The sequence below is a fragment of the Halichoeres trimaculatus genome, unplaced genomic scaffold, assembly GCF_033239565.1.
Source record: "Halichoeres trimaculatus isolate MK-OKI-2021-1 unplaced genomic scaffold, fHalTri1.1 fHalTri1_scaffold_15, whole genome shotgun sequence".
NCBI lineage: Eukaryota > Metazoa > Chordata > Actinopteri > Labriformes > Labridae > Halichoeres > Halichoeres trimaculatus.
This window is the reverse complement of record NW_027437193.1, coordinates 17,232,985-17,246,337: the sequence shown is the minus strand read 5'-3', so window position 1 is coordinate 17,246,337 and position 13,353 is coordinate 17,232,985. Positions and strand designations below refer to the sequence as shown.

Here is a 13,353-nt window from a genome sequence, read left to right as displayed (position 1 = left end):
AAAACAGACATGCTCACATAAAATGACAATGTTTAAACGCCATGCAAAAAAGGTGACAGAAGGCTTTATTCTGTAATTGATACACTCGAAACAAATAAACCAGAAAGAAATAAAGAAAAAAATCATGAATGAAAATATTGATATCAAATGTTATTTCCAAATGAACAGAAAAAATATTCTAATTTTTTTGTCCTCAACTTAAACCTCACTGACAATCTTTTGCCAGTGAGTGTATAATAATGATAATAATAATAATAATTATTATTATAATTTAATGGAATAATTATGTCTAAACATGAATGAAACATTACAACACACAACAAATCATTCATAAAACAATGAAGACAAAAAGGGAAAATAGGTTGTGATGTATGCAACAATGATGACATGATATTCAGGCTTTACAACTGTTTCTCTGCTGGATGAATCTTTACCTTTCAAGTACTAGAAACAGTTTTGTTTCTTATTTTTCTTTTTTTTTTTTTTTTTCTTTTCTATTTCTCCAACTCCAGTCTGTTCTTTGACTGTTGTGGTTCATGGGAAACTTTTCCACAACCAAGACCTGTGAAAAAAAGCTCTTATTTTTTTTGTAAATGAAAGTAAAACCTTATTTTATACAGTCAACAAAATCAGTTGAACAGACAGGGCCAAGGATGCTGTGATGGCCTCCTCTTCTAGTAGTCTTTATTGCCACTGAGTCTTACTCTAGAAGTCATTAGACAGTGTGCGGTGAACGGCATGGTCCAGGCCCAGCGGCCCATGGTGGATCTGATGATGGTGCATGAGATGCTGGCTTGTAGTGGGACCATCATCCATCATTAAATCATCCTCCTCCTGCCCCCTGTACCCCTCTGTTCCATCCTGAGAATAGCTATGCTTCATCACCAGGATGCTCCTCCGCCCTGCTGGTGTGGTGAGGTGGGACAGGTGTGGAGACTGCTGGCTCATCATCATCGGGGGCAGAGGTGGTGGAGCAAGCGCGCTCCCATCAGGGGCAATGCTGTCCCTCATGCTCAGGTTACTGCGGCTACCGTGGACACTGCCATGCATGCTTCCTGCCTGAGAGCCACAGTGGTGATCACGGATGCATTTGGAGGAGGAGCGGCGGAGCTTGTGGAACTTTTCATAGTCCTCTGCCAGAGCAGCATCAGTCAGGTCACCAGAAGGGGCGCGGCGCAGAGTGCAGAGCTCATAGTGAGGGGGCTCAAAACCAGGGTGGAGGAGCGCAGGGTCAAAATCATCTCTGTAGAGAACACAGAATCACAAACAAATTTGATGGAAATGTCGAAAACTTTCACAAACACCGGAAAGAGGGTAAGAAGAATCAACCCACACAGCAGTTTTCATGGTCTTGTTCATGTCATATTTCTCTGGGAGCACTTTGTCTGTGACTTAATTGCCACTTCCAAAATCTAGAAAGAGATTTTACACTTCGACTAACCTCAGTTTTTGGGAAGACCACTCTTACAAATATCTTTCCTTCCCTTTCTGACTGGACAGTGTATATGAGTCAAAAATAGTTATTTACACATTTGTTCATAAGCAGATTGAGTTCACGCACCGTAAACTTCAAAAACACTAAAGTAGAGAACACTACCACAAAATTACTTATTTTTGTGATCTTAGAGTCTAGAGCTGAGGTAAACTTCAGTTCTGGTTTGTTGATCCCAGTGACAGCTTTCTAGATCATAATTTAAATGGTTCTTGGAATAAAACAGCTAAACTCATGATCCCTTTCACCATTTATGTCCAGGAACTAGAAAGATGTGATCAGGTAGTTGATCTGACCTGCGGATTATATATTTCTTGCGAGGCTGTTTGATCTGAATGATGACAGAGATGATGAGTAGGATGACAACCAGACCACAGGTTACTCCAATGATGGTGAGATTGGTGTTATCCAGGGTGTCCAGGATACTGGCTTTCCTTTTCTCTGGTTTGGGAGATAAAACATAGAAAAGGGATTAAATGATCAGCCAAACCTCAAAGTGACTGGTGGTGGGGCTTTGTTTGTTTGTTTTGCAGTGAGTACCCTTGCAGTGGTTCTCATCCCAGGGGTAAACACAGTTCTGAATGCCGTTGCAGACCAGGGTTTGATTGATGCACATATTGCTGTGGCAAAAGAAAGTGTCTCCTTCACATGGAGCTGAAAAACAAAAGGTGGGGGTCAAAAATCTGAATCAAACATCCAAAAAGTTAGTTCTGCCAAAACACAAACTTGATTTACTTCACTATTGATTTTTTTGCCACTTGGTGCTTGGGTGCAGAGTGACAATGCCAAAAGAAAAGTTTGATATATTCTCCCCAGTGAGGTTTTTTGAGTAGATATTTTATTGCAAAATGACTTAGATTTGATTTATCAATGCAGCGTTATTAGCATTCTTTAATGTTAGTAGAGCAAGTGAGAATAGAAACTAAAACAATGATGTAGAACAGGCAAAAAGCGGAAATCTTCTTTCTGCAGGACTGTCACGACCAGCAACTCATCAATATCTATCTCTTTGATTTGTAAAATTTGTCTTTGCATCACCAATGGTGAATTTCAGGTGTGTAACCGGGCCTCAGTGTGACATCATTCTCCCCAATGCCTGTGTCTCACAGTCAATTTTGTTTCTTTTGAGGTAAACATTTTCAGTTGCATATCTAGTTTTCCTATCCCTTGATGCCTGTCACAGGAAACTCACAGAAGCACACATTCACTTACGTTCATGGAAGGTTGTAAAGAGGATCCTGAATTTACTCTTCCTGCTTCCCTCGTCTGCCCACAGTCTCACCACGCCCACAGAGGACGTCAACATGACATCGTTGGCCACCGTGGAGCAAAACTTGTTTTTCAGGTGCTCGACTGAGCTGCTTCCATCATAGATAGCAACAAAATTGCGCTTACACTCGTTGGAGTTGTGCATCTCATACTCAAGGAACCGCAGGTAGATCTGTGGGTTAAAGATAAAGTACAGTCAGAGATTCATGTACCTGGCTTTGACAGTGAATACACCTTCAGTTTATTTCTAATACCATGTGTTGAGGAAAAGTAATTAAGATGTGCATTCACAAACCCGAGCTTTTGGTGGGGCCTTGATGTACCACCTGCAGTCCACAGCCTCAGTCTGCAGAGCTCGGCCCTCTACTGTTATCTGAGCGGACTCCACGAAGCCTTCTGGACCACCCAGCTCAAACTCACAATCTATGAGAGACAGTACAAACTTTATAAAATAATGTTTAATTTCAGATTGTCATATCAAAGTGATAACATGACTGTAGTTAAGAGTGTCCTCTACAGTGATATGATAACCAAAGATAAATACTCACATGGAAGAGCTGGCAGATCTCCAAGCTCTTTGAATTCAGGGTCTAAAAGCAAAATATGATGTCATTACAAATAAAATCTAACTTTCTTTAACTGCAGAGGCCTGAAATGTCATGATTCAATGCATTTTATTTTCTTAAATTTCTTAAAATAAGAGGTTAATTTAACCTGTTTTCTCAAGACCTTTGAGAAAACGAAATTATCTTGTTTCTCAAGACTGCTTTCAGAAAACAAAGCTCATCTTCCAGAGATAACAAGGTAATTTTTTGAGGATCTAAAAATGAAACAAGACATTTCTTTTGGAGTTTGATTAAGTAGCATAGGCATAAAACAAACCAGAAATACTTAGAAAAAAAAAGAAATAGTCAGAAATAATAATAAAAAAAAAAAAAACCTGAACTAACTCATTATCTAGAGAAAAATTGAGACAGTATATTGAATTTGATCATGACCCTTTGGGGCTTCCATAATCATCCATAGTTCTCACTATAAGATAAGTTTTTCCACCTGTGATCCAATCACTCAGGGAAGATTTTAAGTGTAAACAGAGTCTTTGGCAGTCCCCATCAAGGGAGCATTTTGGCGAAACTCCTGTCTGCAGTATATTTCTGTCAAATAAAGACTCCCATTCATCTCAATCCATGTATAAGAACACATGCTTTAAATTTGCATTTATAGAAACCTGGGAACAAGTGTAGACCTGACCAGACTGATAAAAATATGCCCATGTAACATTCCTTGTAATCATTCTTTTCAAGGAAAGGGTTAGAAGCCAAACGGACACCAAAAATAGCAGAGGCCTTATATCGAAGATATTAAAGAAATATTGGACAACAAATTAAAAAACACAGCTGTTCTGGATTTACATAAGCTCAGCAGCTCAATATTCGCTCTGCCCTCATCTTAACTCCCCTGATGCCCTTTATCAGAAATAGAAAAACACACATTTCACATTTGAAAAGGAGGAAAAATTGTGCTCACAACCTTTGTGCTGATGAATCTACTTGTGAGATGGATTATGAATCCTGATATACCAGCTTAGTTCAGGACAGATTAGGCCCCACAAAGAGTGACAACAGGACGATAAAAAATGTCACAGCTTTCTTGATTCCAAATCTCTGCAAAGTTTGATTTTGTGTCAAAGAAATCTACATTTTGAAGAAACTTTATAAAACCCTGATTAATACATTATGTAACACATGGCACCAATCAAGTCTACAAAAAAGTACATTGGAAGTTAAGGAAAGTGGAGAATTGAACAAGTTAAGTTTATAAAATCTATTAAAATCTTAAATATTTAATATTTACTGTATATCAAAGGTAAAACTTTCAATCTGTCGGTGGATTTAAGAGGAACAGGTGACAGACTTCATCAAGGCTCGAATCAGCTCTTACTAATCCTACTGGGCTCTGCCTGTTTAGATTATTTACATTCATTCTTATGCATGCGTGTGTGTGTGTGTGTGTGTGTGTGTGTGTGTGTGTGTGTGTGTGTGTGTGTGTGTGTGTGTGTGTGTGTGTGTGTGTGTGTGTGTGTGTGTGTGTGCGGCTTTGTGCCTAATATGAAGAATAAAGATGTAAAGATGAGCTTAGGGGCAGATATAGGATCTAGGGGATGGTTTATGTAAATCCTGTCCCACTATTACCGTATTCAACGAATCTACTTGGTGCCCATGAGAACACTCAATACTTATACAAACTAAATGTAAAATACAGAGGACAAACAAAGCACATGAAGAGCAAGAATCCTGATGTTTTATACTTTGATGTTTCTGTCATATGTAGGCTGAGATCATTAAAACAGCTAAAGCCTCTAAAGTGGGTGGTTTGAGCTGCTCATGTGTTACACTTTTTAGAATGAAGCCATAGATTAAAGTCTATTTACTGTTTTTGAAAATTCATCAAAAAACCTTGACAACAGGTTTCTGTGACCGGGCAATGAGCAAATGCTGATTTCTGTTTGTTCTTAAACGTTCACTAGGAAAACGTTTTTTTGGATGCACAAAAAGCAGATAATTTCAGTTCTAAGATTTAAATTAACTAATTCATGTTTAAAATTTAGAGTTTTAATAACATACATAGTCTGATATTTAGACATAGTCTAAGCCTTCTAGTTGCGAGGACCATATTAAAAAGCTAAATCCAACCTGGAGTCACTTGAGCTAGAATGAGGTAAAGAGGTGAGCCTTAGCCTCTTTGCAGACAGCTACATGCTGCCCACCTCTCAGTCAAGTTAGCTATGCTCTTTTATGAGCAAAATGCTTTAGTTTAATCATTTTAAAGATATTGTAAAAAATCACCCTGTACAACATGCACCGACAGAAAAATGAACTATTCAGGCTGTTAACATATCTTTTTTTGCTGTAAAGATCTGTTTCTCTTTATTTTTGTAGTGAGTATGTTGATTTTAGTAAGTGTTTCTGCAGCCAGTGTCAACTAGACACTGGATTACTACAGTTTATAGCACTGCAAGATAGGCTTTATATTTTTCAACCAGAGCCTGGTAACAGTATGTTGTTCTCAGTCATTTATTGAACTCAAACTTTTGGTTGTTTTCCTGACACATAAAGACTCTTCAGGATTTGCTTGGGTACTGGCAAATTCGCAGAGGTCAACAAACAAACAAGAACAACTGATTCAAAGCTAATATAAACCTTAAATGGTATAAGAAGAATCTGATGCAAAATGGCTTTGAGATACAGAATTATCTATTACCTTAAAAGGGCTCTGAAGGCTATTTGGAAAAGCTAGTTTTTTTTCCAGGAGAACGACTCCCATTGTCTTGAAAACTTCACTCTTAACAAGGCATGGGTTTGTTCTGAAGATGGGATCAAACAAATGGAGATCTGATGTTCTTTTTAACCCTTCTATTCTTTGTTCAAGACAACTTTTGTTAAGTTATTTTTTTGAGTAGAAAAGAGGGTTAGAGTTGGGAGTGACAAGCAGGAAACTGGCCACAGGCTGGATTCGAACTCAAACCACCTGCTTGAGGGCAAACCTCATGGGGTGTGACCTAGACTGCAAGGCCACCTGTGCCTCAGTTCAAGACAACCTTTGACCGCATACAAAGCTACAAGGTGACATGTTTATAAGTAGTTACGCAGAGCTATTGTTTGAAACATGAGGACAAGCAAACTCAGTCTGTGCCATAGTTTAGTAGCCCGCCATATTTAGTGTTACTCACAGCCCGGTGCTCTGAAACATGTCAGTAACATGTAAAGCTACTGAATCCTGTTTGTGTCTTACCAGTGCTCATCTACCAACTCCAACCTCACCAAGCAGATCTAAAATAACCTGGCGTTTCATTTTCCTGACAGACTCCCAGATTTGAACAGACCACTGCAGAAAATCCACCTCATGTGGGTTGGAATGAACATTGTCAAAGCAGTTTAGCTCCTGTTAGCCTTTAGTCCTTACTCTATCACTCTTCTGTTAAGCTTTCGCCTGCTCTTCTGTCTTTTTTCTTTTTGACAGTGAGGCTCCAGTGTTCACCAATACGGCAAAATTAACCCAAGAAATCATTTTCAGCAGAGAAAAAAATACAGATCTCTCTCCTTACTGCTAAACTTTGTCGACTGGCATGGTGTTGTCATATGGATTCCTACATGCTGTAAATCAAGCTGATTTATGGTCCGGAAACTGAGAAATAACATTTAGAAATAACCTATGTTGGCGCTGATAATCTCATTTTAAATCTTTCATTACGATCAGGCATTTAGCTAAAAGTGAAACGGTTTCACTCTCGCTTTAAGACTCCTCACAGCCTCTTTAACACACACACACACACATATATATATATATATATATATATATATATATATATATATATATATATATATATATATATATATATATATATATATATATATATACATATATATATATATATAACATAAGTTATATATATAAGTTTGTTGTATATATATAACAAACGTATTAACCAGTAGAGCATGAGGTATTGACTTCTACTTCGCAGAAATATTATCATAGGAAGGATTATGCTATGATTATGTGGCTAGAATGATGAACCACAAACACCAGTGTTTCATGAACTTGACACCTTATCACAACAAAATATAAAGTTTAAGTTATCAGCCAGCAACCCTTAAAACATAGCACAATAGTTTGTCCTGAGTTGGAAATGACATTTAAACTCAGCTATGTTTCATGTTTAATAATTGTGCCCATGCTGTTATAAGTCAGTATTATTTCCAATAACATAAAAAAATCCAGCTGAGTGATGAATACAATTATAAACGGCTCTTCTGTGGTTTTATTTTTATTTTCATTTTTTATTCATTAATTAATTAATTTATTTTATTTTATTTTTTTCTCTTCTGTGGTTTTAAACAGCACTGAGTTCAAGTCTGGGTCAGCACAGTGAGCATTAATGCAGTTAAAAGTATTGATGATTTTATAAAAACGTGTCTGAGCATGTGTGCATGTGTATCATGTTATTTTCTTTCTCCACCAGTGATGAGCTGAATTAGACAGGAGATTAGCATTTGGCAAAGGAGTCTCAATTTATGTGATGTAAACAGACGGAAACCAGAGTTACAGAAATAATGAAGAGGGGAAATTAATGCTGTTCATAAACGAGGGTGCTACATAAGAATCTCACCTTCCAAAAACACAAATGATTAAAAATGCATTAGAAGTTATAAATGCTGGAGGATACATAGACCCTATTCTTACATTTGGTGAAATGTCACAGATATTGAAAGCAGTGTTTTCAGGGAGTAACACTGTACTCAGACAAACAACCTCTGCCTCCAGCAACTTTGAACTTAATTATGCGCAAGGAACTCACAGAATGGTTTGAAACTAGAACATCCTCCCAGAACAAAAAGATAACGTGCAGAGGCACGATAATGTTAAGAAAGACAGTAGGAAGATAGAGGACGGCTGGATGGACAGAAGGATGCAGATTAATCTCTGCCCCCCGTCAGTGTAGGTGGCCTATAAAATCTGCTGTTAATGAAGCCTCTGCCTTGGACTCCCTTAAGCTGCTGCTGCGGCTCAGCGCTGACAAGCTGTATTCCCCTGAAGACAAGCTTTCATTAACTTGTGTGTGGTTGTGTGTGTATGTGTGTGTGTGTTACAGAGAAACAAGTGCCTCCCACCACCCACACTTTCCCTGTCAGCTGCAGCTGGTTTGCCTGCACTGCGAATGGAAATCAGGGCACATTCCCAGAAGCACAGCACCAGACCACTGTGAAAGTTTTAATGAAAAACTTTCCGTCATCACTTTTAAAACACAGCCTCGGGTTCCTCCGTGGATCTTAATCAAACACCTCCTTCATTCTGACACTGGAAATGTGGGTTATGATGTTTCATACAATGTTACCCTTAATAAAAAAAGAGACTGTGTGAAAGAGGTGGCTAGTTTTAATATCTGGCAGCCAACATATCAGACTCCGCCAGGGGAAGGAGTCAGAGGCTTAAAGTCGTAGTAATACTCTAAACATAAACCCGACCAGCCAGACAGAGCAGCAGCTGGTCTGATATAAGAAGGAAAGTGGGCTGAGTGGCTGAGTCGACAAACAGTCTTTCACTCACGTTGTTTCCTGTTTCATAACAGTTCATACAAGGTTACAAAAGAACAAATGGTATCCAAATCTGACCATTTCACAGCATAAACCTGGATGCTTCTTTTATTTCTAAAGGCTCATGTAGCTGTAACATGGCGTCATTATTAAAATCACAACTCAAGACAGACAATGTTTAGTCAACTAGCCTCCTCAGAATAAACTTCTCTGGAAAAATCACCTCTGTTTATAATCAGCTTAAAACATAACTACAGGGACAAAAGTGATGTTTAAAGACATGTATCACAGTTTTCCACTCTGACTCATGTTCCATCTATTGAAAGAGGGAGAGCAAGATTTAAGAGCCATACTGCAACAGCTCTTGGGGGTGCTCAAAAAGTTTTGGTTGCACCCCAGATGTCCAGCTGTCTTGTCTATTGTTTTATGTGGACTATGGGCTGTTGTGTTATTATAGTAAAGTAGAGCTGAGTCAAATACCTATACCATGTGTACAGACTCCAGACACCTAATTCATTATTTTCATTCTCTACTTGTTCAATATTCTTTACTCTTATTTGAATGACACTTACTTTTAAACCCAACAGATGTTCTTTTTGATTTAAAACATTTAAAAAGTGAAATGAAATAGAAGTATGTTTACAAATGCTTGTTTAAAAAGATGTAACTTAGAGAGGGAGTAATGTGTTGTTGTTGTTGTTGTTGTTGTTGTTGTTGTTGTTGTTGTTGTTGTTGTTGTTGTTGTTTTCAATTTTACCATCCCTCTGGTAGCCCATCATATATCTACCTGACTTTAAGCTGGAAATTTTTTTTTTCTTTTACTGGTGTTTTGGAAAACTCATATTTCAACTTTTGTGTGACACACTTTTTTTTGGCTACTGTCTCTTTAAGGCCTCCTGCTCCAACAAACCCCTTACTTCTGATTGGACAGCCCCTGGAGGCCTGTGAAGGGCAGGGCAATTGGCAGTTGGTGTTTCATGAACCAGAGCGTTATGCGATGACCTCATCATTTGAAAATGTCAATCTTGTGCCATTTTAGCCTGGCTAGGCTAGCAGAATACCCTGTCTTAAATATTGGTCCATAAAACAGATAAAATTTCAACAATCATTTCTAGCCGGGGTCATTTTGTGTATTTTTATCCATTCATTTCAATCAGAGCAGCCATTCAGATCAGTTTGCGATCGCTCACCTTGTGTGAAGTTGTATCGTGCAGAGAATCCGATGGCCTCCAGCTCACCATCAGCCACAAACTTGATGTACAGGTACCGACCACTGGATCGCACATACGCTGGGCTCTCCTGCCCACAGTAGCGACCAATGATGGGTGAGAAACCAAAAGGCCCATCGCGAACCTCGATGTGGTCGAACTTACACTCCCAGGACGGCTCTATGGAGTACTTCTCATCGAAGAACAAGTCGATGCACTGCCGGGGAGAGGCTGAGGAGGGCGACAGGGTGAGACAGAAGCAGCAGGAGGTGGCGTAAAAAGCTACAGAGACATATGAAAGGCTCACCTTCTATGATGTAAACACATTCCCTCTCAGCTGGGTACTTCTGAGGGTAGTTAGGCGAAGTGAAAGACCCGCCTTCAGGCTCCTTTATCCAGGCTCCACACTGTCCTGCTGGGGTCACACCTGAGTTGTTCTTCACTGAAGATTCAGGTAGAGAGGATAAAGACACACCAGTAATTGACAGAATTGACATTAAATTTACAGCAAAACTATTTCTTTTTATGCCTGACAGAATTTAAAAAATGTATATATTTTTTTAAGAATTAATCTTTTGTAAACATCCTGGTAGTTGTCCGGCAAATCTCATTATCAGGATCTGGTTTGCACACTTTGGCAGTGGTGTCTCATTTGACGATGAGGGAGCAGTTTCATCTGTTTCCCTAAATCCTTGTTAATCTGATTAATACTAGGTTTTCTTACTAACCACCCAGCTGTGTTAAATAATTAATTCTGATTAGTCAAAAAACCCTTGCTCAGTATTGATTCTGAATGCCAGGAGATCACACGCACCATGTTGAATCAATCCTCAAAAAACCTAGCACATCTAGAAGTTTATGATTTTTACCTCTTTGTAGACAAGAAGAACATTTCTAACCTGACTATGCTTCACTTACAATTCATCAGCAGAGAAAAGAGACATTTTGAGGAGGGATGTTGAAACACAGAAGGAGCTGAATACAACAAACTGAAGAAAGCAGACACAAAGCTCAAACAAACAGCAACACAGTCTGAGCTTTGGGAAAATTACAGGACTTGCTGGGTAAAACCAAAACACCAACAGAGGTGTTGCTTTTTTTTCTTAATGTGATAGAAGTTTTAACAGAAAACAGCTTCTATTTCGACAAACTCATGAACAATGATTAAAGAAACATGCTATATAGTGTGACCTGTAGGTATTGCTGCTAACAACTGTCGATCTGAGGGACTCTTTCTTTTGGTTGATGTTTAAACTGTTTTCAAGTCAATAAAATCATCTTTTAACCATCACTTAGTGTTAACTTATGTGTGTCTTGAGTGGGTTGTCAGGAAATAAGGTGTGTAAAGAATAGAGAGTGGGTGTTGATGCAAGTAAGGACAGTCCTACGCACTACAGTTTCCCTTACATTACGGTGAGTTGGAAAAAGTGCAGTATAACAAAGCTGAACTGACATTGCATTTATTCTTAAATCTCTTATAAGTTAATTGCATTATTTAAATTATTTATCTAATTCAAAATACATCAGAAAATAAAAAATACAATGAAGATTTGTTTTTGGAGCTTCATGTAACATGGAATCACTTCAGAGGTAGATGTTTTAGTTTTTCTGAGACTGATATAAAAAAGTAAATCTTTACACTTTGCAAACACTCCATTCAATAATCATGTTCTTTTGTTATCATCACAAAAAAGCTTCAAATTCACAACATGTTGATCAAACGTAGCAGAATTTGAAACATTAATCACTACTTCAACCATAATCTGAGCTTCATTTCACTCAGAGTGGGTACAAGGTAACTCTGTGACACATGCTTTGACAAACAAAAGAATTCTGACTAAACACTTTTTTTGAGCTGCAGCTGCAGTTGGTTTGTGTAGAAAATAAATTCATGTGTTCTGAAGAAGGGTGAACAATGGCTGAGGCTGTGATACCTTGAGTTTTGGGTTTGGTGTTGGAGGCACCTGACCTCACAGGTGAGATGAGGCTTGCTGCTAAAGCTAAGAGAGGAAAGGAGAGGAGATCAAGTTTGATAGTTTTCTTAAGATTTGGAACTTTCTTTTTAAAAAAGGCTAGACTCATAAACTGGTGTTAAATAGATGATAAAAAATAGCAAAACTGTTAATATCTACTCATCCAGAGAGGAGACGCAACTGTAAACACACCATATGGACTGCAGGATTATTATCCTGTAACAAATAATGATTTTAAAAAAGTCATCAATCAGGCTCTTAACTTACCGACATGCAGCACAAGTTTGTGCACCATTTCTCTTCCCTGAGGACGGGCAGGTCCGTCTCCAATATTGCCATGAAATTATCCTGACCTAGCGTCCTCTTATTGTGGAAAAATGATTTTCATCTTATCAGTCTCTCATAAAATCCCAGAGATGTCCCATTTCCATCCCTCTTTCTCTACGTCTCCCTGAGAGCTCAGAGGATTACATTCCCGCAAACCTTCACAATTTTTGCTCCACCTTTAGGCTGCATTAATCCTCTCAGAAGATGTACGGTCATTGACGAGGCATGTGTGTGTGTGTGTGTGTGTATGTGTGTGTGTGTGTGTGTGTGTGTGTGTGTGTGTGTGTGTGTGTGTGTGTGTGTGTGTGTGTGTGTGTGTGTGTGTGTGCGTGCATGTGCGTGCGTGTGTGTGGGTACATCATTTTATATAAGATGAGAAAAGATGTTTTATTGGACTCAGCAGACTGCTCTACAATTAGAGAAGATGAAATAAGAATAATTTGTATGATTTTACCCTCAAAACAGCACTATCATTACAACAGCTGTTTTGTGATAACTTATATTCCTAAATTACAGTTTAATCCCATAAATCTTTTCATTCTTTAATCAAACGTATTTCAGTCACTTGGGCTGTATCAAGCGCTTAAAGAGGACTTTAATGTATCACAAATGGAAAAAGCATCCATTGTGTTTGACCAAGTGCGACTAGGTAAGTAGACAAGTAATAAAAAAGGCATTTATAACAGTAATAATAATAATAATAATGATAATAATAATAATAACAATAACAGTAATAATAATAATAATAATAATAATAATAATAATAATAATAATAATAATAATAATAATAATAATAATACATTTTATTGAAAAGCACCTCTCAGCACTCAAGGACACTTTACAATAGATTAAGAACACAGTTAAAAAGACAATCATGAAAGATATAACTATAATACTAGGAGACAAACAGGAGTGACAAGAAGCTAAAAGGAATCAGAGAGGCTGGAAAATGCTGATTGGAACAGATGTGTTTTGAGTCAATGTTTCTGACC

General features: G+C 38.0%; 1 protein-coding gene across 1 annotated transcript; it reads right to left on the bottom strand.

Annotated features, from left to right (window-relative positions):
* Nucleotides 1–329: 329 nt before the first annotated feature.
* Nucleotides 330–12,494, bottom strand: LOC141804527 (neuropilin and tolloid-like protein 1). The gene is made up of 10 exons (XM_074688989.1): nt 12,302–12,494; nt 11,996–12,061; nt 10,369–10,503; nt 10,044–10,292; nt 3,310–3,351; nt 3,057–3,184; nt 2,705–2,933; nt 2,033–2,146; nt 1,789–1,933; nt 330–1,243 (listed from the first exon to the last, which is right to left on the bottom strand). The coding sequence occupies exons 1-10, from the start codon at nt 12,327–12,329 to the stop codon at nt 706–708; spliced, it is 1,674 nt and encodes a 557-aa protein (XP_074545090.1). The 5' UTR covers nt 12,330–12,494; the 3' UTR covers nt 330–705.
* Nucleotides 12,495–13,353: the final 859 nt, after the last annotated feature.